Raw genomic sequence first — 21,273 nt, forward strand, 5'->3', positions numbered from 1 at the left:
TTAAAAATAGTATAAAAATTCAAGTAACTCGTAAGATTTCGGCTCCGATATTAACTGTATCGTAATCATCAAATAACCGTAACTGTTATAACCGTATTGTAATTATCAAATAACCGTAACCGTATTTAACCATAACCGTTGTAACCGTAACCATTTTTAATCATAACCGTTTTAACCGTATTTATAACCGTAACCGGTGGTTAATCAACCGTAACCGTAATAAACGTAACCGTGGTCGTCTCTAAGTGTGTGTTAAGTAGAAGTAGTATATGTATGTGAGTGTGTCTTGTAAGAAAGATTATATCTTGATCCAATAAACAAAATGTAGACAATTTAATGTTTACTAAACGCTTATGTCTTAGTTAGAACAAGAAACAAAACAAAGAATAAGACAAGAGATAGAGGGAGTAAGGTTCACCGAGTGTTTCTGTTAAAACAGAGATACATGAGAGGATGAGGGAGCTGACCTCAAAGAGTGTGAAGTGGTCAGAAATGCAACACTAACATTACAATAAATGCAAAATCAAACGAGTTACAATTAACGTCTGTAATCGAGTTACAATCCTCATCAAGCATAACGACAATGGGCGGGATAAGAAAAACAAACGATATAGATAGAGTTTCCATAGGAATACCACAACCGTCTTACTATTGGTTCAACTTCTTGACGCAAATTCTCATCTTCAACATTTCACCACGCAATAAACTGTTAGGGATCAACATGAAATTCTCTTGAGGGGTTTGAAAATTCAATTTAAGAACTCTCTTCACATCCGGTGATTTGTAAATCATAGTGTGCCCATCCACGGTATAGGAGAGACGATATGAGAACTGTCCTACTTCTGGAGCAGATGGTGCAATGCAGCTTACGGTTACATACACACCACATGGGTCCCTAAAACACTGCACTGCAAACAAGATTCTCTTCATGTATTCCATTCTAATTAATATCTTCTTATCGCTGCTGATGTTCATCTTGACAATAGAGGGAATGTCACAAATGAACTTATGAAGCTGGTATACTTTCATATGGGTAATACGATAGTGAGTGTAGAGATCCTTGTATGAGCTAGTGTAATTGCAGTCCTCTACAGGGCATGAGCATTGAGAGAAGATGCATTCTTTTTCATGAGTTGATTCTTTCCCATAAGATACCTTCTTTGTGCAACCTAACTTTGCGTTCGGACATGGGATCAAGATCGATTCAAGAACACTCTCCATTCCTCTGCAACGATTATGGCCAATAGGCAGAGCACATGTAGGGCATTTATTACTCAGGGTGGGACAGCAAGAAGAACAAGCCAAATGTCCATTATCACACTGAAATCCAAAACAAATAACTTGTGTTAAAAGCTCTAACAACGTAGAGATAATATTCATAACTTGTGACTAAGGATGATGTACTCTCCATAAATGATTCCCGTATAGACTTCGATCTTGCCGAGTTATACACATATTTTCAAGAACTATACAACTGCAAACATTAACATATCTTACAAAAGTTCACTAGAATCCTCAAAATCATCAAAAATTAAAGCTAATGTTACTCTTGAAATCTAGTAAATGGACACAATTTCAACTTCTTCTCCTTCCTAATGAATATGAGTTTCTTTAACATAACTTTCAAAAGTTCACTAGAATCCTCAAAATCATCAAAAGCTAAGGATACTCTTAGAATCTAGTAAATGGCCACAATTCCAACTACATACAGAGTCTAGTAAATCGAAGAAGTAACAACACCTGGAAGATAGGAATTGTGAAAGCTTCGTAGCAAATGGGACAATCGAGAATCTCCAGATCCATTAGCATCGTCGAGCGTTTCTTAGAGACTCTCTTCACTCTATCACTGGAAGTGATGTATATACTCTTATACTCAATAACTTAAACCCTAATTTGATTTTACTTCTGTCGGAAACTGAGAGAGGAAAATAGATAAGTTAGTTGATTGTTGTTCATTACAGTGAAAGGAGAGAGACTCGGGTTAAAGTTATCGAGTATAAGAGTATATACAGTTATAAAAGTTATGGTGCAGTTATAACTTACGATCTATACTATTAATCGAGAATGAGGGACATGTTGTAAACTTATTGTTTTTCTCTTCTATTAATGAATGAAACTCGTTATACATATATACATAATGAGAGGAGACAAATCCTCATTGGGTTAGTAAACCCTAAAGCCCAAAAGCCCACTAAGTATAAAATGGATCCTAAAAGGAGAATCTTCTAGAACATGGGCATGGGCCTTCTAGAATATGCATAAGGCCCACGGTTATGGAGTCCATCCAACATGTGGTTTATAACACTCCCCCTTGGATGACATAACCGTGTAGATGCCAAAGGATCTCAGCAATACGCTTGGGGATGCTGCCTCATTAAAACCTTACCAGGAAAACCCATTGGGATAAAACCATGGTGAAGGAAAAAGAGTACAGCACGTATTACTCCCCCTGATTTGGTCATCCCTGTAAGTCCTTAAGTCTCCGCATCCCAATCTGATGCGTGAGCTTCCTCAATGTTGATGTTGGTAACGCCTTAGTGAATAGGTCTGCTGAATTGTCACATGATTGGACTTGTACCACTTGAACTTCTCCATCCCTTTGCAAGTCATGCGTGAAGAAGAACTTTGGTAGAATGTGCTTCGTCCGATCTCCCTTGATGTAGCCGTCCTTGAGCTGAGCGATGCAGGCTGCATTGTCCTCGTACATGACCGTTGGTTCCTTCTCTTCGTCCATGCCACAATCAGACCGTATGTGTTGAGTCATTGACCTTAACCACACACACTCACGGCTGGCCTCATGTATCGCCAAGATCTCCGCGTGGTTGGATGAAGTGGCTGAGATGGTTTGCTTCATTGAACGCCACGAAATCGCGGTCCCACCGTGCGTGAACACATAACCTGTTTGTGACTTACCATTATGCGGATCTGATAAATAACCTGCATCAGCAAAACCAACTAAACCTTCCTTGTTATGGTTAGTATAAAATAAACCCAAATCAGCAGTTCCTTGTAAATAACGTAAAAGATGCTTAATTCCGTTCCAGTGCCTTTGGGTCGGACACGAGCTAAATCTCGATAGGAGGTTCACGGCAAAACAAATGTCTGGTCTAGTGTGGCTAGCCAAGTACATTAACGCTCCTATGGCACTGAGGTATGGCACTTCAGGACCGAGAACTTCTTCCTCGTCCTTCTTTGGACCGAATGGATCACTATCCAATCCGAGGCTTCTCACCACCATTGGGCTGCTCAATGGGTGGGCCTGGTCCATATTGAATCTCTTGAGTACTTTTTCAGTATATGCCTTTTGATGCACAAGGATTCCATTATTCACGTACTCAAGTTGCAATCCCAAACAGAATTTTGTCTTGCCTAGGTCTTTCATCTCGAATTCTTTCTTTAGATATTCGACTGTTTGGGCGATTTCCCCAGAGGTTCCAAGGATGTTCAAATCATCCACATATACTGCTATTATCACAAATCCTTTGTTTGCGAATTTCTTTATGAAGATACATGGACTGATGGGATCATTTTTATAACCTTCTCTGACTAAGTAATCGCTTAATCTATTGTACCACATGCGCCCACTTTGTTTCAGTCCATAAAGCGATTTGTTCAGCCTTATGCAGTATTGGTCCCGAGACACTTTCTTATCTTTATCTTTGAGCTCAATACCCTCTGGTAATCTCATATATATTTCGTTATCCAGTGGACCATATAGATAAGCGGTCACAACATCCATTAACCGCAAATCAAGTTTTTCTCTTATTGCCAGACTTATTAAGTATCTAAAAGTCGTTGCATCCACCACAGGGGAGTATGTTTCTTCATAATCTATCCCCGGTCTTTGTGAGAATCCTTGTGCTACAAGCCGTGCCTTGTGTCTCACGATTTCATTATTTTCATTTCTCTTTCTTACAAAGACCCATTTGTGTCCTACTGGTTTTATCTCAGATGGTGTCCTTAATATCGGACCAAACACATCTCTTTTCTTTAATGAACTTAACTCCACGTTTATGGCTTCTTTCCATTTTAGCCAATCTGATCTTTGAGTGCACTCTAATATAGACGTGGGTTCATGATCCTCATTTATTTCAATTGCTACCTTATATGCAAATATTTCATCGATGTCGACATCTTTTCGGTTCCATTTTATTCCAGACATGATATAATTTATTGATTTTTCATTATCATCTATCCCTTCAGGACCATGAGGATTGGCGTCCCAAATCTCTCTATTCGGTTCCTTAGGGTCTGCCGCGGCCATGTCTATGGTTTCCTTCACCTCGTTTCCTACTGCACCTTTCTTTGATTTTCGAGGATTTTTATCTTTGGAACCTATTGGTCTACCACGTTTCTTACGTGCGTTAGACTCTGTAGCAATTTCATTAATTCCCTTTTGGATATCAATACGTACTGGTGCATTACAAGCTGGTATGTACGATTTTGTAACTCTCTTTGGGTCAACAAAGGAATCTGGCAATTCATTAGCTAGCTTTTGCAAATTTATTATTTTCTGGACCTCTGATTCACATGCCAGAGTCCGAGGATCTTGCCAATTCAAGGATGTTTGATTCCATGATATTTCTTTTATATCTTTACCCAGCTTGTTCGTCTCTCCACCTAAAGTAGGAAATTCGGATTCATTAAAATGACAATCCGCGTATCTAGCCTTAAATAGATCACCCGTAGTTGGCTCTAGATACTTGATAATGGTGGGAGAATCAAATCCAACATATATTCCCATCCTCCTTTGAGGTCCCATCTTTGTTCTATGTGGTGGAGCAATCGGTACATATACGGCACACCCGAAAGTCTTTAGGTGGGATATGTCTGGCTCATGACCCATGAGTAATTGGGATGGTGAATATCTATGTTCACTAGATGGCCTTATGCGTATAAGTTCTGATGCATGTAAAACAGCGTGTCCCCAAGCGGCTACTGGGAGCTTCGACCTCATGAGTAACGGTCGAGCTATCAATTGAATTCGTTTAATGAAGGATTCCGCTAATCCATTCTGTGTATGTACATGTGCTACGGGATGTTCCACACTTACCCCCATGGACATACAGTAGTCATTAAACGCTTGGGACGTGAATTCACCGGCATTGTCTAGACGTATAGTCTTAAGCGGAAAATCTGGAAAGTGGGCTCGCAGTCTTATTATCTGGGCCAATAATCTAGCAAACGCTTGGTTTCTAGAAGATAGAAGACAAACATGCGACCATCTTGTCGATGCGTCAATGAGGACCATAAAATATCTAAACGTCCCACATGGTGGGTGTATTGGTCCACATATGTCTCCTTGTATCCTTTCCAGAAAACTTATGGTCTCTTTATTTATCTTAGCCGGTGATGGCCTTATAGTGAGTTTCCCTTGTGAACATGCTTCACACGTGAGATTCTTAGGGATAACTCCTTTCTCTTTTAGGGTGTGCCCCTTTGAATTAGTCATTAATTTACGCATCATATTATGACCCGGATGGCCAAGCCGGTCATGCCATAAAGTGAATTTTTCGATGAACTCTTTGTTCATTGCCATATTAGCTTCGATCATATCGATTTTAGCATAGTAGAGACCAGTGGATAATGCGGGTATAGTCTCTAGGACTTTCTTATGTCCTTGGGTGATCTCAATTATATTTAGGAATTCTTTGTTCCCTTCACCCTTTGTTTCAATATGGAAACCATTCAATCTTATATCTTTGAAACTTAGTAAGCTCCTCTTTGAGCTGGGTGAGTATAGGGCATCGCTTATTTCAAGATGCGTGCCCTTTGATAAAAGGATATGGGCTTGACCGTGGCCCTCAATGAGACTAGCTATACCCGCTATGGTGCTAATATTGGCATTTTTCAATGTTAGATTTATAAAGTATCTTTTGTCTTTTAAAATTGTGTGGCTCGATCCACTATCCACCACAAGTATATTCTTGTCATCGGCCATTTCTAATATTGACAAGAAAATATGTCTTAGATTATAAAGCAAACGATTATATTAAAAGCAAATTAAACTTAAATTTAAATCCAAGACATAATAGTATTCAAAAAAAACATAGAATAGGATTCAAAGACATAGAGCATGAAAACATAAAGCAAATTAAAGCAAATAAAAAAAAACAAGATGTCGAATTTAATTTTCCTCTCTTAAGCAATCCGAAGTCTCATACTCCAATTGGTCATCGTTCTCATGGTCGAAATCTCCATCACCATCGAGATGAGCCAAATTGGCTTCGGGATTCTTCTTTATCATTTCTTGATAAGCATCGATTAGATGTTTAGATGTTCTGCACGTCTTAGCCCAATGATTGTCCATTCCGCATCTATGGCAAACGGATTTGGCCTTGTGTTGCGGTTTGAAGATTCCGCGGCCACGACCTCGACCATTGTTCCCACGGCCTCTACCACCATGGTGGTTTCCTCGGCCGTAGGAGTTATGGTTGCTGCGACCACCACCACGCCCTCTACCACGGCCACGGCCGTGATACCTTCTATGGACGTAGTTGGTTTCTTTGGTCTCTCGAGGTTCTTTGGCTATTTCGGCCTTATGGGCTTCCGGCAACGGTGTGGATCCTGGAGGTCTCATTGAGCTATTCATTAGTAATAGCTCATTATTCTTTTCAGCAAGAAGTAAGCAGGAGATCAAACTTGCATATGTTTTGAATTTCATTCCACGGTATTGTTGCTGAAGTACCACGTTATTAGGGTGGAATGTTGAGTATGTTTTCTCAAGCAAGTTATTATCAGTCACCGTTTCACCACATAGCCTCAGGATTGAGACAATCTTAAAAAGCTCGGAGTTATACTCCTCCACGGATTTGAAATCCTGGATCCTGAGGTTTTTCCAATCATATTGGGCTCTCGGTAAGAGAACCGTCTTTTGGTGATCGTATCGATTCTTCAACTCGACCCAAAGGTCGAGAGGATCCTCGATAGTAAGGTACTGATTCTTAAGGCTCTCTGCTAGGTGATGGCGTATAAACGCAATCGCCTTAAACTTTGACCTCTTCTCACACTCGTTGTTTTCCATAATGCACTCGGCGAGATCTTTGGATTCAAGGGCTATCTTAATGTCCAATGCCCATTGTAAGTAGTTGTCGCCGGAAACGTTGAGTGCAGAAAACTCGAGGTTCTTTGTTTTCGACATCTACAAGCAAAAGAAGATTGAGTCAAAATCATGTAATCGTTAATGTCATGTGGTATTAAAAACCAAACATGAATCGATTTACTTAAGGATTTGACTTTCCTCATAGGGTTAAAATTCCTTTTCAAAAAAAATCCTAATTTGATTAGGGTTTTAGAGTTTTAAGGTTTCCTATTTTATTTAATATTTTTAGGGTTTAGGATTTCCTATTTTATTTAAGATTTTAGGATTTCTTATTATTCCTAGGATTTAGGGTTTTAAAGATTTCCTATTATCCTTAAGATTTAGGGTTTTAAAGATTTCCTATTATCCCTAAGATTTAGGGTTTTAAAGATTTCCTATTATCCCTAAGATTTAGGGTTTCCTATTTTATTTAGGATTTTAAGGATTTCCTAGATTTTAGGGTTTTAGGATTTTCTAGATTTTAGGGTTTCCTATTTTGTTTAGGATTTTAAGGATTCCTAGAATTTAGGGTTTTAAAGATTTCTTTTAGGATTATCTTTTCTAGGTTTTCTAGGGTTCATGCAATTTTAGTTTTAGGGTGATAAGCATGTAAACAATCAAAGGAGCAAACAATCTAACAACCTAAAACAACCTCAATCAAGCCGATTTAAACTTATGGAATTTTTTTGGATTAGATTCGTTTTAGGTTTTAGGTTTTTAGATCTTTAAAGTTTCGGTTATTAGCCTTATGTATTTTCGTTTTACGATTTTAGGTTTAGACAATAAAACTTCTCTAGCAACTTAGGCGATTTTATCATAAGCAATAACCAACTTTTCTAGCAACCTAAACGAGTCAAATAATCGGATCTCACAAGCAATAGCAATCGTTTAAACAATCAAGATTCGTTTTAGTGTCTTAGCCGTTTGTTAATTTCGAGTTCATGATCGGTTTTCATAAGTAAGAAGCAATCGTTTATACAATAGAACTTGTCTAGTAACTTAGGCGAGTTTAGTTTAAGCAATAATCAATCCTTTTCTAGCAACCTAAACGATTCAAACAAACGGATCTTACAAGCAATAAGATTACTTAAACATTCAAGGTTCGTTTTAGGTTTCTACCGATCGTTAGATTCAAGTTCATAATCAGTTTTCACAAGTAATAGCGATCACTTAAGCAATCAAGACTCGTTTTAGGGTTTCCACCGTTCGTTAGGTTCAAATTCATAATCGGTTCTTTAGCTTTTAGGGTTTTGGTTTTTACCTTTCACCTTTTTGGGGTTGTATGGATTGGAACCGGGAGCTAAAGACCTCGGTTATCAAGCTTATCACGAACGTGTGGTGCTAGGAGGAGATCGCCGATCAAAGAGCAAAGCGAGTGGTCGGCGGTTGGTAGCTTCAAGCGGTGGGCGAACTCGGCGAGTTTAGGTTTAGGGTTTTTAGGGTTTTGTTAAGAGCAACTCGTGCTGATAACGTGTTGTAAACTTATTGTTTTTCTCTTCTATTAATGAATGAAACTCGTTATACATATATACATAATGAGAGGAGACAAATCCTCATTGGGTTAGTAAACCCTAAAGCCCAAAAGCCCACTAAGTATAAAATGGATCCTAAAAGGAGAATCTTCTAGAACATGGGCATGGGCCTTCTAGAATATGCATAAGGCCCACGGTTATGGAGTCCATCCAACATGTGGTTTATAACAGGACAAGAAAAATGACAAGCCAATTGAGCCAATTTCATTTTCGTCGGCTGGTTTAGTTCAAACAAATTTTTTTTAACGGTATAATGGTAATTTTATCATGTCAATTGAGCCACATCTGAGCCGTTTAAATTACTTGATCTGTTACAAACTCGCGAATCTAAAATCAGACGATGGGTCAGTTCAAGTTTTCACCCGATTACATGTTCCTGATCTTTTAAATTTTTTCTTTTCCGCCTCTTAATCACAACAATATATGGGAGTTATGCAAAAATAGAAACTCAATATTACTAGAAAGATTTTCTAATATTCTCGATATCGTTGCTAACAATAAATTAAAACAACAAAATATTCTGAATATCGAATTTACATTTGCGAATACCAATAAAAAAGGCATCATTTCTATATTCTCTTTATAACAAGATATTTAGGTAGCATATCATTACGTGCAAACCCTATCTTTGCATCTATGTCATAGCCGTCTACCTTAATAGTATAAATATGTGTCAACTCTTTTCATTTCTTTAGAGCTTGACTGGTTTAAACGCTGCGGTTGCAGTTGCGGTTGCGGGAGTTTGCGGAAGCGGGCGGTTGCGGGTTCAAGCGTTAACAAGCGTTTTGAACGACTGGTTTAGCGTTTGAAAATGGGTGCCTTTGCGGAAATTTTATGATTGGTAAACCAGCGGATGCGGTAGCAGTTAAATAAAAAAATGACCAAAATAAATAAAAAAATATTACAAAAAAAAGAAATAAAAAAAACCAATATATTATTATGATAATATTAGAAAAATTGAACATGCTTAAGAATTAAAACCATAAATAAAGTACTAAATAATTATTCAAAAATAAAAAAAGATTTGTAACAAGATAGTACTTTATGCATCTGGTTTAACATCAAAAATTGCATCAAGTAATGGGACAAACTGTAAATAACGTTGAATTCAATCAAAAAGCAAGTGAGTTTCTATTCGAGAAAACAAATCGAAACATATATTCAATCAAAAAACAAAGCAATACGTAATGAAAAGAAAAAAAACGATGCCATGAACAATATTCAAAAAGTTACACATGAGGTGATGAATGAATAAAAGGATATATGATACTTACGTTTGGTTATTGATTTTCATCACTTTGGGTAGAAGACATTGAGAGAATAGGGTTTCAGAATATTACTAGATCATGACCCGCACATACGTGCGGGGTTTCATATTTTAAAATTTTTTTAACAAATTTTAATTAAATATAGATTATTTTATTGTTTTTAACTTTTTATGATATATATTTTAGTGTATTAGATCTGGATCCACATACGTGTAGAGATATTTTTATAGAAATTTTTATAGAGATTTAAAAATATAAAATATTTGTTGTGTTAGTGAACTTCGTAATAGTATAAATATTATAAGTTAGAGTAATGAACAAAATTCAGTTGCGTTAATGCATAATTATATTTTAAGATCCGGACTAATTTAGTTGCAAAAGTTAAGTGGTGTTACATTTTTATTTTCTTAACTAATCAAAACAGTTCTAATGATTACATATGTTAAATAGGATATGAATTTGGTTTTAGTTTGGGTTATTTCATGTATATTAGCTAGGCGTAACTATTTTGGAACATGAAAATATCCCGTCCGGTATCCGTCATAAATTCTTTGTCCCATAATTTGTCACGTATACGTAAAATAAAAATATTATAGTCCCATATCTGTCATAAATAGAGTATGTGTAATTGAAAATGTATGTACATGGTTACATGTGTAAACAAATTTATTTTATATAGTGCTCATAACCCGAACTCATGCCAGTTGGGTATTTAGTTTGATTTTTAATATATGTTCCCCTCCCATCTCGTCTCGTAATTTCTATTTCCATTTTATTCCATTAAAATCATATTCCAAATTCTTGTTTGCTTACTTTTAAATATCATATAATATTATAATATATATTGTGAGTTTTGCGGATTAATATGTATACCGTTAAAGTTACAAATATATTTAAACAAATTTATTAGTGTTTCTAGCTAAATTTTGCATATTTTTCTTTTCATTGTTTAATCATAATTAATTCGATTTTTGGGACTAAAATTAAAATTTGAGATACATCTATAAAAGGGATATACTATTGCTGCATAATTTGTTTTGAATGCAAAATATATAATTAGTTCACATTATTTCGAAAATTGTGTGCAATATATTATGGATTTGTTTAAGGAAGATCCGGTTGAAAAGAAAAAAAAAAACACAAAATATTTCGAAATTAATATGTACAATCTTTTGTTTAGATATTTCCGAAACTTTCTCTAAACGAAGGCAATAACGATAATTACTTTAAATTTATCATTATTTGAGTTTATTTCATAGTAAATATAAATATTTGTTAATATCTAATATCGTTTTTTTTTAAATTGTGAAATAAAATTTTGTTTTATATCTCAAAATTTGTGAAAATATTATAACAAAACTGAGTCATAAATATTTGTATTTAATTTTTATATGAAATTTCAAATTCAATATTAAAATTCTCCATTGATAAAAAACTTTTTAAACGATAGTGTTTTTATATTTTGAATTAAAATGGTATTATTTTTCTTTTTATTTTTGATATAGAATAGTTTATTAGGATTGGTTTAGATAAAATTTTAGTTGGATATCAAATCTTATTTTTTTCAATTCTCATTGGTTAACAACTTTTTAGAATTTTTTTTTTAATTTTCGTCCATAATTAATATGAGAGAGAAAGTGAGTTTAATTTTTTGGAAACTAATAATTACTTTAAAGAATTTTACTATTTTTATTTAAATATATTATTTAAAAACAAAAAACAATGGCATTTTTGTAATACTTTACATTTTATAAGGTTATTTATGTTTGAGTGCTTCCCAATTAATAGTATAGATTAGGGTTTCTGATGAGAACGTGATACAAAGATGAAAGATATATATAGGATTAATATATATTATAATAATTATAAGTAAACGTTTGATTTTTTTTTTTAAAAAAAAAAATCCAACCGCAAACGCTTGCGGGAAGGAGCTTTTAAAATTCAGCGATTTCGAGCGGTACAGAATGGTTTCTATGATTGGTACCAACCGCTAACAACCGCAATCGACCGCTAGCAACCGCTAGGAGGGTGCTAGCGGGAGAACCAATCAAGCCCTTAACCATCACAATTCCACTATAGTTCCAAACATTTACAAATGTGTTTACCACTCGGTTTAACTTACCTCAAAGATGTAAAACCTTTCAAATCAAATTAGCGTGTCCGTGTGAAGGTTCTCCACATGTGGAGGCAATATCAATCATCAGGAGAGACTTTAGATGTTGTTTTATGTGATGAAAATGTATTATATATTTCTTAAATTTAATTATTTCAATTCTATGTTTTAAATTTAATGTAGATGTCATTTTTTAAACAGGGTACTAAGATGCACGCCACCATTAGGGAGGCATTTATCGGAACATATCAAAAGTTTTTAAAGGTCGGTGATTGGAAGATCATTGACAATTTTACGTCTAAGTGGATGATTGGATGATTGGAATACCACAACCACCACATCTTAGGCTAGGCATTAAGAATCACACTCTATAGAACCTAACGAAACCAAAGAAAAATATACTCCAGTTTTGGCCTATGCATAGTTGTGAATCAAAGGTTCAAATCCAACAGTTAGACATTTGGTGGTTTCTGACCAACAAAACATTTCACAACTATTTTAATGAGAACATGAAGAAGAAGAAGACGTAGAAGAAGAAGAAGACGTAGAAGAAGAAGAAGAGCAAAGAAGAAGCTCAAGCAAAAGACGAAGACGCATCGAAGAAGATGAAGTTGTCGTGAAGAGAGTCAACGACACAAGAGGAGAAGAAGCACAAGTCAACAAGAAGAAGCTGGGCTTGAGTGTTTTTGTAATGGGCTAAAGATGAATTAAGACCCAAGTGAAGAAGTGTATTGTAATTTGTAAGTTAGAATTGAAGTCAGTTGTTTGTCCAAAAAAAAAAAAAAAAAAAAGAATTGAAGTGAGTTGTTGGAGTTGTTAGAGTCTAAGGTGAGCTGTTAGTAGAAGCATGATCTAAAGTATGATGTAAGTGTTAGGTTGAGTCATGATTAGGTCTAAGTGCAAGTGTGTTTTAAGTATAAGTAGTTTATGTATGTGAGTGTGTCTTGTAAGAAAGATTATCTCTTGATCCAATAAACAAAATGTATACAATTAATGTTTTCTCTCTACTCTCTTACTAAACGCTTATGCCTTTGTTAGAACAAGAAACAAAACAAAGAATAAGGAGTTAGAGAGAGTAAGGTTCTCCTTGTGTTTCTGTTAAAACAGAGATACATGAGAGAATGAGGGAGCAGACCTCAAAGAGTGTGAAGAGGTCAGAAATGCAACACTAACATTACAGTAAATGCAAAATCAAACGAGTTACAATTAACATCTGTAATCGAGCTACAACCCTCATCAAGCATGGGCGGGCGGGTTAAGAATACCACAAGCACAACCTTCTTACTCTTGCTTCAACTCCTTGATTAAAAGCTTCATGTCCAACATGTCACCACGCAATAAATTGTTAGGGATCAACATGAAATTCTCTTGAGGAGTTTGAAAACTCACTTCAAGAATCATCTTCATCTTTGGCGATTTGTAAGTCATAGTTTGTCCATCCACAGTGTAGGAGAGATCATATGAGAAATTTCCTACTTCTGGAGCAGATGGTGCAATACAGCTTACAGTTACATACACACCGTACGGTTCCTGGAAACACTGCACCGCAAACAAAAGAGCCTTTGTGTACTCCAGTCTAATTAACATCTTCTCGCTGATGTTTATCCGGATACTAAAGAAACTGCCACAACAGAACTTATTAAGATGATATACCTCCAAGTGGGTAGTATGATAGTGACGGTAGAGATCCTTGTATGAGCAAGTATAATTGCAATCCAATGCAGGGCAGGAGCATTGAGAGAAGATGCATTCCTTTTCATGAGTTGATTCTTTCCCATAAGAGAACTTCTTTGTGCAACCTAACTTAGCGTTTGGACATGGGACCAAGATCGATTCAAGAACACTCTCCATTGCTCTGCAGCGATTGTGGCCAACAGGCGAAGCACAAGCAGGGCATTTATTATTCAGTTTGGGACAGCAAGAAGAACAAGCCAGATGTCCATTATCACACTGAAATTCAAAACCAATAACTTGTGATTAAAAGCTCTAACAACGTATAGATAATATTCATCGACTATGGATGATGTACTCTCCGTAAATGATTCCCGATATAGACTTCAATCTTGCCGAGTTATACACATATTTTCAAGAACTATACAACTGCAAACATGAACATATCTTACAAAAGTTCACTAGAATCCTCAAAATCATCAAAAATTAAAGCTAATGTTACTCTTGAAATCTAGTAAATGGACACAATTCCAACTTCTTCTCCTTCCTAATGAGTTGCCAAAACAGAAACAGAAACTTCTAATGAATATGAGTTTCTTTAACATCACTTTCAAAAGTTCACTAGAATCCTCAAAATCATAAAAAGCTAAGGATACTCTTAGAATCTAGTAAATGGCCACAGTTACAACTATATGCAGAGTCTAACACACATATCAAAAGCTTGACAATCAATTCTAATTACCAAAACAGAAAGTCTCTGCAATACTAAGGATACTCTTAAAATCTAGTAAATGGGCACAATTCCAACTTCTTCTTCTTCCTAATGAGTTTGAACCACTTCTAGTTATCAAAACAGAAATTCTTTGAATCAATCGGAGAAGTAACAAAACCTGGAAGATAGGAATTGTGAAAGCTTCGTAGCAAATAGGACAATCGAGAATCTCCAGTTCCATTAGCATAATCGAGCGTTTTTTAGCGTCTCTCTTGGCTCCATCACTGGAAGAAAGTTGTCTCTTTTGCGAGAGAATGCTGTTAGATCCAATTCCTTCGCCGGAAGATTCCGAAATCGCGGCTCCAACCATATCGGAGAGATGGCTAAACCCTAATTTGATTTTACTCTGATCAGAAATTGAGAGAGGAAAATAGAGAATTTAGTGCAGAGCAATAAAGAGAAAAGAGAGAGAGAATAAATACCAAAAGAGAATGGCACAAACTGTAAATAGACAATGGCACAAACTATAGTTAATATGGGCTTCGATGATTCTTCAATTCCCAATCGAGGCCCAAATCTGAGATCATCATAACAGAAAACATAACTGAGGAAACAATTTTATTAAATCTTAAAGTTATTTCTAGTAGTTTTTATAAACTAAAATAATATAACTGTATATTTCTACCAAAAATAAAATAATATAACTGTATATTTACTCTTGATAGTGTATGTTTTATTTTATTTTTTATGATAGCAAAATATATAATTTTTATTTAAAATTTGTTTTTCTTTTGTCAAAAGCGAAAACTAACCGAAAGTGCATAACCGGAGGATAAAGCTCCATGGTCACCAAAATTACAGAGTGAAAAGTTTAGCGGTAGAATCTGCAGTTTCATTGGATAAACGAGAAATTTTATAGAAGTCGTTAACAATGATTTTTATCTAAAAGTTGTTAATAATGTATGACTTGCTTAGAGATAGTCTTGTGTAGTGAGAAAGTTGTCATAATGTCTGTCTTCTTTTATAATCTTATCATAGTCTTGAAACTTGATTTCTTTGGTATCTACAGATCATTAGCTAAATTAACTTGGTGATTTATTTTTTTTCCTATTGTGTTGCAAGGAAAAAATGGTTGGGGCATTAAGGGCTTGACTGATTTAAACGCAGCGGTTGCGATTGCAGCTATGAGTATTTGCGAAAGCGGGCAATTGCGGTTTTAATGTTATTTATAGCGGTTGAAAACAGGTGCGTTTGTGGAAGATTTACGACTAGTTGATCAGTGGATACGATAGCCGTTAAACCAAAATTTACCAAAATAAATGTAAAATATAATTGTGAAACTATAAAAACACCAAAAACTATATTTATGAAAAAGTATAATTTTTTTAAACATGACTAATAATTAATAACCATAAATAACTACTACATAATTATTCAAATATTAAAACAAATAATTTTATAGTAAAACATAAATAATTATTAATATTGGAAAATTAAAGTTAGATAATAATTTTTTTTTAGAATTAATGCGAATATATATATATATATATATATATATATATATATATATATATGATTTGATAATATATATTTTAATTTGTTGATTTTCTTTTTTTAGTTTCTTTCATTTTTAAACCAACCGCAACCGCATACGCTTGCGGAAAAGAGCTTTTGAAATTCAGCGATTTTGAGCAGTCTAAAACGGTATGGAGCAGTTTTTACAATTAGTATCAACCGTTAACAACCGCAACCGACCGCTAACAATCGCTATGCGGGTTCTAGCAGGAGAACCAATCAAACCCTAAGTACATTAAGAGTGGATTAATTTTGTGGTGTAAGTAGACCCTTGAGCTGAACCGTAAAAGATGTGTTATTAAAAGGAAGGTCTTTTAGTTGCCCTTTCTAAAAAGAGAATGGAAACAAAGAAGTTGCTGGCACAATAATAAGTTTTTTTAGTGAGGTATTTTTGGGAAGAAGTTGTTACCGCTGTGAGGAGCACGCAGCAAGGACTTCCACGAGAAAAAGACATCCATGATTAATGGAGAGTAAATGTTTTACTCGTGATATCTTAGTCATGTATAAGGTAGATGTAATTTATATTTTGTTTTTTAATGGTATCTAATAAACTATTTTGGCAGCCGAGAATTAGTGATTGGATTTGAAAGAATCGATCAATACCTCATTAAATCCCATGTCAACTAATTTTTCTTTACATATATTATTGCTTCCGCATATAAATTTTGATATTCTAGTCTCTTAGAAATTTAACAATTTTTTTTTAAAAAAAATTTAACAATTTAATATTAAACCGCATATTAAACCAAATTATAACGTAACTAACTAGAACCTAAAGCTGTTAAAATCGAATTTGGGTGAAAATAACAAATCAGAATTTGCATTCTCTTAAACTATAAGAGAAGTAGAGAACGTAGACGTTGCTAAAAGGTTGTTTAAAGTTTTCAAAAGCGAGAGGTCAAATATTTAGATCCTCGCTAGCTTGCAATCGTAAACCCAAAAGTCTTCTCTTCATTTTGTTTCCAAGTGTCAATAGCTAAATAGCTAAATTGGTAAAAAAAATTCAAGCAAAGTCTAGAGATCGTTGGTTTGAATGACACTTAGAAAAAAACCTTATAATGCTTCTTGAACTGAATAGATATTCTTAACCTAGACCCAAAATCTCTTACTCATTAAAAAAATAAAATAAACCCTTATATATAATCTCTCTTCAAATAGATTTCTAAAATTTAATATTATTTCAGTTTACTATTAGTTTCAGTTTAATATAATTAGTTTTAGAATTACTTTGACACTCCCTCATCATAACTCCTCCACAAAGCACTCAATATCATGTATGATAGATATTGTAATTAAACATTATTCCAGTATATGTCAAGAGCCAGACAATGGATCATATTATACGTACACCTTAACTTATAAGTTTCTTATGCTACTCCAAACTCTATTACTCTACCTTCATTTGTTATAAATAGTAGTTTTACTAAAGTACTCTCTTGAGGTCTTTGGGAGCTCACTTTAAGAATTCTCTTCACCTCGGGTGATTCATAAGTTATAGTGTGTCCATCCACAGTGTAGGAGAGATGATATGAGAACTGTCCTACTTCAGGAGCAGATGGTGCAATGCAGCTTACGGTTACATACACACCACACGGCTCCCTAAAACATTGCACTGCAAACAAGAGTCTCTTTGTGTATTCCTTTCTAATTATTATATTCTTATCGCTGCCGATGTTCATCCGGACACTAAAGGGAATGTCACAAATGTACTTATTAAGCTGGTCTACTTCCATGTGGGTTGTACGATAGTGAGTGTAGAGATCCTTGTATGAGCTAGTGTAATTGCAATTCAATGCAGGGCAATAGCATTGAGAGAAGATGCATTCCTTTTCATGAGTTGATTCTTTCCCATAAGATATACTTTTGGTGCATCCAAAGTTGGCGTTTGGGCATGGGATAAAGATTGATTCAAGAACACTCTCCATTGCTCTGCAACGTTTGTTGCCAACATGCAAAGTACATGTAGGGCACTTATTACTCAGTTTGGGACAGCAAGAAGAGCAAGCCAAATGCCCATTATCACACTGAAAAGCAAAACCAATGAAATAAAAATCAAATCAATATTCAAGAAAACCTAACAACGCATTATCCACTTGACTTTACATCAGGTAACCATCAAAGGAACAAGAGCATGCTAAATAAAGTCTCGGCCTTAACATATTCGAAAGTCGATCGAACCTAACCTGGAAGATAGGAATAGTGAGTGGCTCGAAGCAAACAGGACAATCGAGAACATCAAAATCCAACATCGCCGGACGTGTTTTATCCTCTGTTCGTTGCTTCTTTTGCAAGTTAATGTTGCTCGAACCTTTAACACCGCTTGAGGAACCCTCCATATCGAAATGCTTTACTTAAGATGAAAATGGAACTGAAACAGTTTTAACTTTACATTTACGTACACATATGAATAAGAGAAATCAAACTTTTTTTTTTGAGAAAGATGAAAAGAAAGCAGTAGAGATGAGTTTTACCCTCACTTCTCAGGCTCCAAAGACTTTGGAAGTAAAAGCTGCATGCAGCTTACCGTTACATACACACCGTCCCGCTCCTTAAAACACTGTACCGCAAACAATAGTCCCTTGTTATACTCATATTTAATTAATATCTTATCGCTGATGTTCATCTTGGCGCTAAAGTAAATGCCACAACTAAACCTATTACGCATGTATTCTTGCCCGTAGCTTTGAAGGTGGTGGATATAAGACTTATAGTGACCGTAGAGATCCTTGTATAAGCTAGTGAAGTTACATCCTTTTTTTTTTTTTGCTAAGAAGGTAAATATTTCATAGAAAATGAAAACAGTTTAGGTTTACAATCAAAGATTATAGACCTATACAAATGGTCCCATGGCAAAAAAATTAAAACATGGAAGCATAATTTGGAAGCCAAAGAACTCGGTCCATCCACTCAACCAAAGCAACGAGGCTAAGGGAGTTAGACGAAGCGATGACGATTTTATTGTTCTTCCCGGATTAGTTGCTGAAGAAGAAGGGCGACTGCAAATTGTAAACACCTAGATTCACAGGACGCTTAGCTTCAGAAGCCTTTCAAAGGAGGTCCGAGACCGAGCCGTCAACGGCATAGAACTCAAAGCCCTCGATCACATACTCCTCCCGTCATGTGAGACCGGTTCTGCGAACATATCCAATGAGCTTTCCCTGAACGGAACCTCACAAGCCAAAATATGCGAAACGGTACGAGCTCCCTCTACCAAGTTCATTCCCCGAAGTCAGCTAGCACAGAGCAAGATAACACAAAGCACAACCACACCGAATCGCCAAAAGCCTTACTAGCTCCTCTAAAGCACAAAGCAAAACGCAAAAAGGCGAGTACTCAAAGCAAAGCCTACTTCGACTCAAAACAACAACACTAGCAAGACACAAACAAAACCTGGGTTTGAGCAAAATCAACAAGTCAAGATATACAAGTGACGTTATCAATTGGAGATGATCAACAAGTCACCACCGACGACTAAGTCATCAACAAATCAAACATCACAGCAGCCACCTGAAGGCACAAAAAGAGCATTCGAGACGGTGAACAAACCAGACGTGCCACGTCAGAACATCCTCCTAATAGTCCTGCCACTGTCCTCAAGCAGAAGTTGCCGACAGAGAAATGTTCATCAAATCGCCTAGTCTCGCATACAAACTATAACATATATGATATTACAAGATTTAATCATGGACACAAATTCTAACACTCCCTCTTGAGTCCATTGATTAAATCCCCAATTTCAATCTAGGGATTTCATCATTTATCCCATCGATTCTTCTTCACATTGGTGATTTACCTCTTCTCTAGGTTGAATCCCTTTGACGACATTGGTAAGCTTCCCTTCTCTATCTCCCTCTAGACCTTCTTTACTTCTTCTTCACTGGCAAGTAAAGCACTTGTGTCCGACTTTCTCCATCTCAATGGAAAACTCTTCTGCTTCATCTTAATATCCAATATCCTTCTTCCTTGAGGATTATTGATGATACATTTATTGTCTTCAAATAAGACTCCGTGTCCATTGGATATCATTTGAGAAACACTCAACTCGCTAAACCCGGCACTAGAAATACCTCTTTGATGATATTCTCTCCTTGGCTTGTCATCACTTGGATATTTCCTTTTCCTGCCGTCATTACATGTTGACCATTCCCCAGAAAGTCTTCTCCAAGTCACTTTCAAGTTTACCCGTGATCTCTCTCACGTTTTTCTTGAAGTCTCCATGAACTTTCCTCACGTCTTCTCCGTGATCTTTTATCATGTTTTCGTCGGCTGTTCTTGCAACCTTCTTCCACTCCCTTTCTCTTAAGTGAGCTTTCTTCTCTTTCCCTTTTGGTGTCCTCTTGATGATCACCAAATATGTGATCCTTTGATCATCATCACGTCTCTGTGACGTCTTGTACGTGAATCTTCTCCACGTCTTCTTCGGTTGTCTATACAACCAGCCAATGCTTCCTTTCACTCTTAGGTAAGCATCTCAACTTTTTGCTTGGTGTCTTCCTTTGATCACCATCACGTCTCTGTGACGTCTTGTGCGTGAACATCTTCACGTCTTCTTCGGTTATCTTTGCAACCGGCCTCTGCTCCCTTTCTCTTAGGTAAGCAGCCTTAACACCCGTAGGCAAGCTAACATCGTTGTGTTGCTTTCTCCAACAATCACTCCCATTGTGATTGTCACACGTACAAAAGTCACACCATTTCTCGGCTCTATTTTGACTTTTGTCGCTACGTTTGTTTCTTACTTTTTAAAACAAACTTTCTCCACGTCTCGTTGACGACATCGGTTCCCTTGAACCTTTTTGTGGAGTAGCCTTGCACTGTTCTCCCAACAGAAGCTTACTCCGTGTTGCAGTGTTCTTCACAACTCAACAACACCTTTTGATACTAAGCCTTGCCCTGTTTCTTACAACAGGCGGCTTCCCCGTGTGAACATCATTCTCAACGACTCCACACCACTTTTTGCTAACAAGCCTTGCTCTGTTTCTTAAAACAGGTAGCTTCCTCCGTGAGATTGTGTTTTTTACACCTCACACCACTTTTATTGATTTTCTGGTTTAAAACCAGAATCCCTTCTTCTTGGTCGAGCACCGAACACACCTTCATACGTGTTCTAATTCTGTGAAAAGACATGATCTTCATGTGCTGCACAGTGTCCTTAATTCCTCCATTGACGCTTCCTTCCTTTGATTTCTTAATTGCACCCCTTCGGATGTCTCTTCGGATTGCGTCAGTTTGTTAGGAACACCTTTCACCACCAGCCACAGTTATGTCGATAGTAAGATGGTCTTCATCTTGTTACACACCAGATTCCATCGTTTCTCCATCAA

The 21,273-nt window shown here is 36.0% G+C and overlaps 2 protein-coding genes across 6 annotated transcripts; both read right to left on the reverse strand.

The window, feature by feature from the left end:
• Window positions 1-483: 483 nt before the first annotated feature.
• Window positions 484-14,854, reverse strand: LOC9306651 (E3 ubiquitin-protein ligase SINA-like 7). Of its 5 annotated transcripts, none has more exons than XM_002870533.2 (3): window positions 14,657-14,854; window positions 1,741-1,841; window positions 484-1,320 (listed from the first exon to the last, which is right to left on the reverse strand). In XM_002870533.2, exons 1-3 carry the CDS (start codon window positions 14,745-14,747, stop codon window positions 649-651), a joined length of 864 nt encoding a protein of 287 aa, XP_002870579.2. In that variant the 5' UTR covers window positions 14,748-14,854; the 3' UTR covers window positions 484-648. The 5 variants fall into 5 exon arrangements, with proteins under 5 accessions (XP_002870579.2, XP_020872350.1, XP_020872351.1 ...); XM_021016691.1 differs by lacking the exon at window positions 1,741-1,841 and adding an exon at window positions 13,253-13,944 and having other exon boundaries at window positions 484-628; window positions 14,556-14,841; XM_021016692.1 differs by lacking the exons at window positions 484-1,320; window positions 1,741-1,841 and adding exons at window positions 12,942-13,554; window positions 13,648-13,944 and having other exon boundaries at window positions 14,556-14,842.
• Window positions 14,855-17,319: 2,465 nt separating this feature from the next.
• On the reverse strand, window positions 17,320-18,304 carry LOC9306652 (E3 ubiquitin-protein ligase SINA-like 7). The gene is made up of 2 exons (XM_002870535.2): window positions 18,136-18,304; window positions 17,320-17,976 (listed from the first exon to the last, which is right to left on the reverse strand). The coding sequence occupies exons 1-2, from the start codon at window positions 18,286-18,288 to the stop codon at window positions 17,320-17,322; spliced, it is 810 nt and encodes a 269-aa protein (XP_002870581.1). The 5' UTR covers window positions 18,289-18,304.
• Between the last annotated feature and the right edge of the window lie 2,969 nt (window positions 18,305-21,273).

Source organism: Arabidopsis lyrata, assembly GCF_000004255.2.
Source record: "Arabidopsis lyrata subsp. lyrata unplaced genomic scaffold ARALYscaffold_7, whole genome shotgun sequence".
Classification (NCBI taxonomy): Eukaryota; Viridiplantae; Streptophyta; class Magnoliopsida; order Brassicales; family Brassicaceae; genus Arabidopsis; species Arabidopsis lyrata.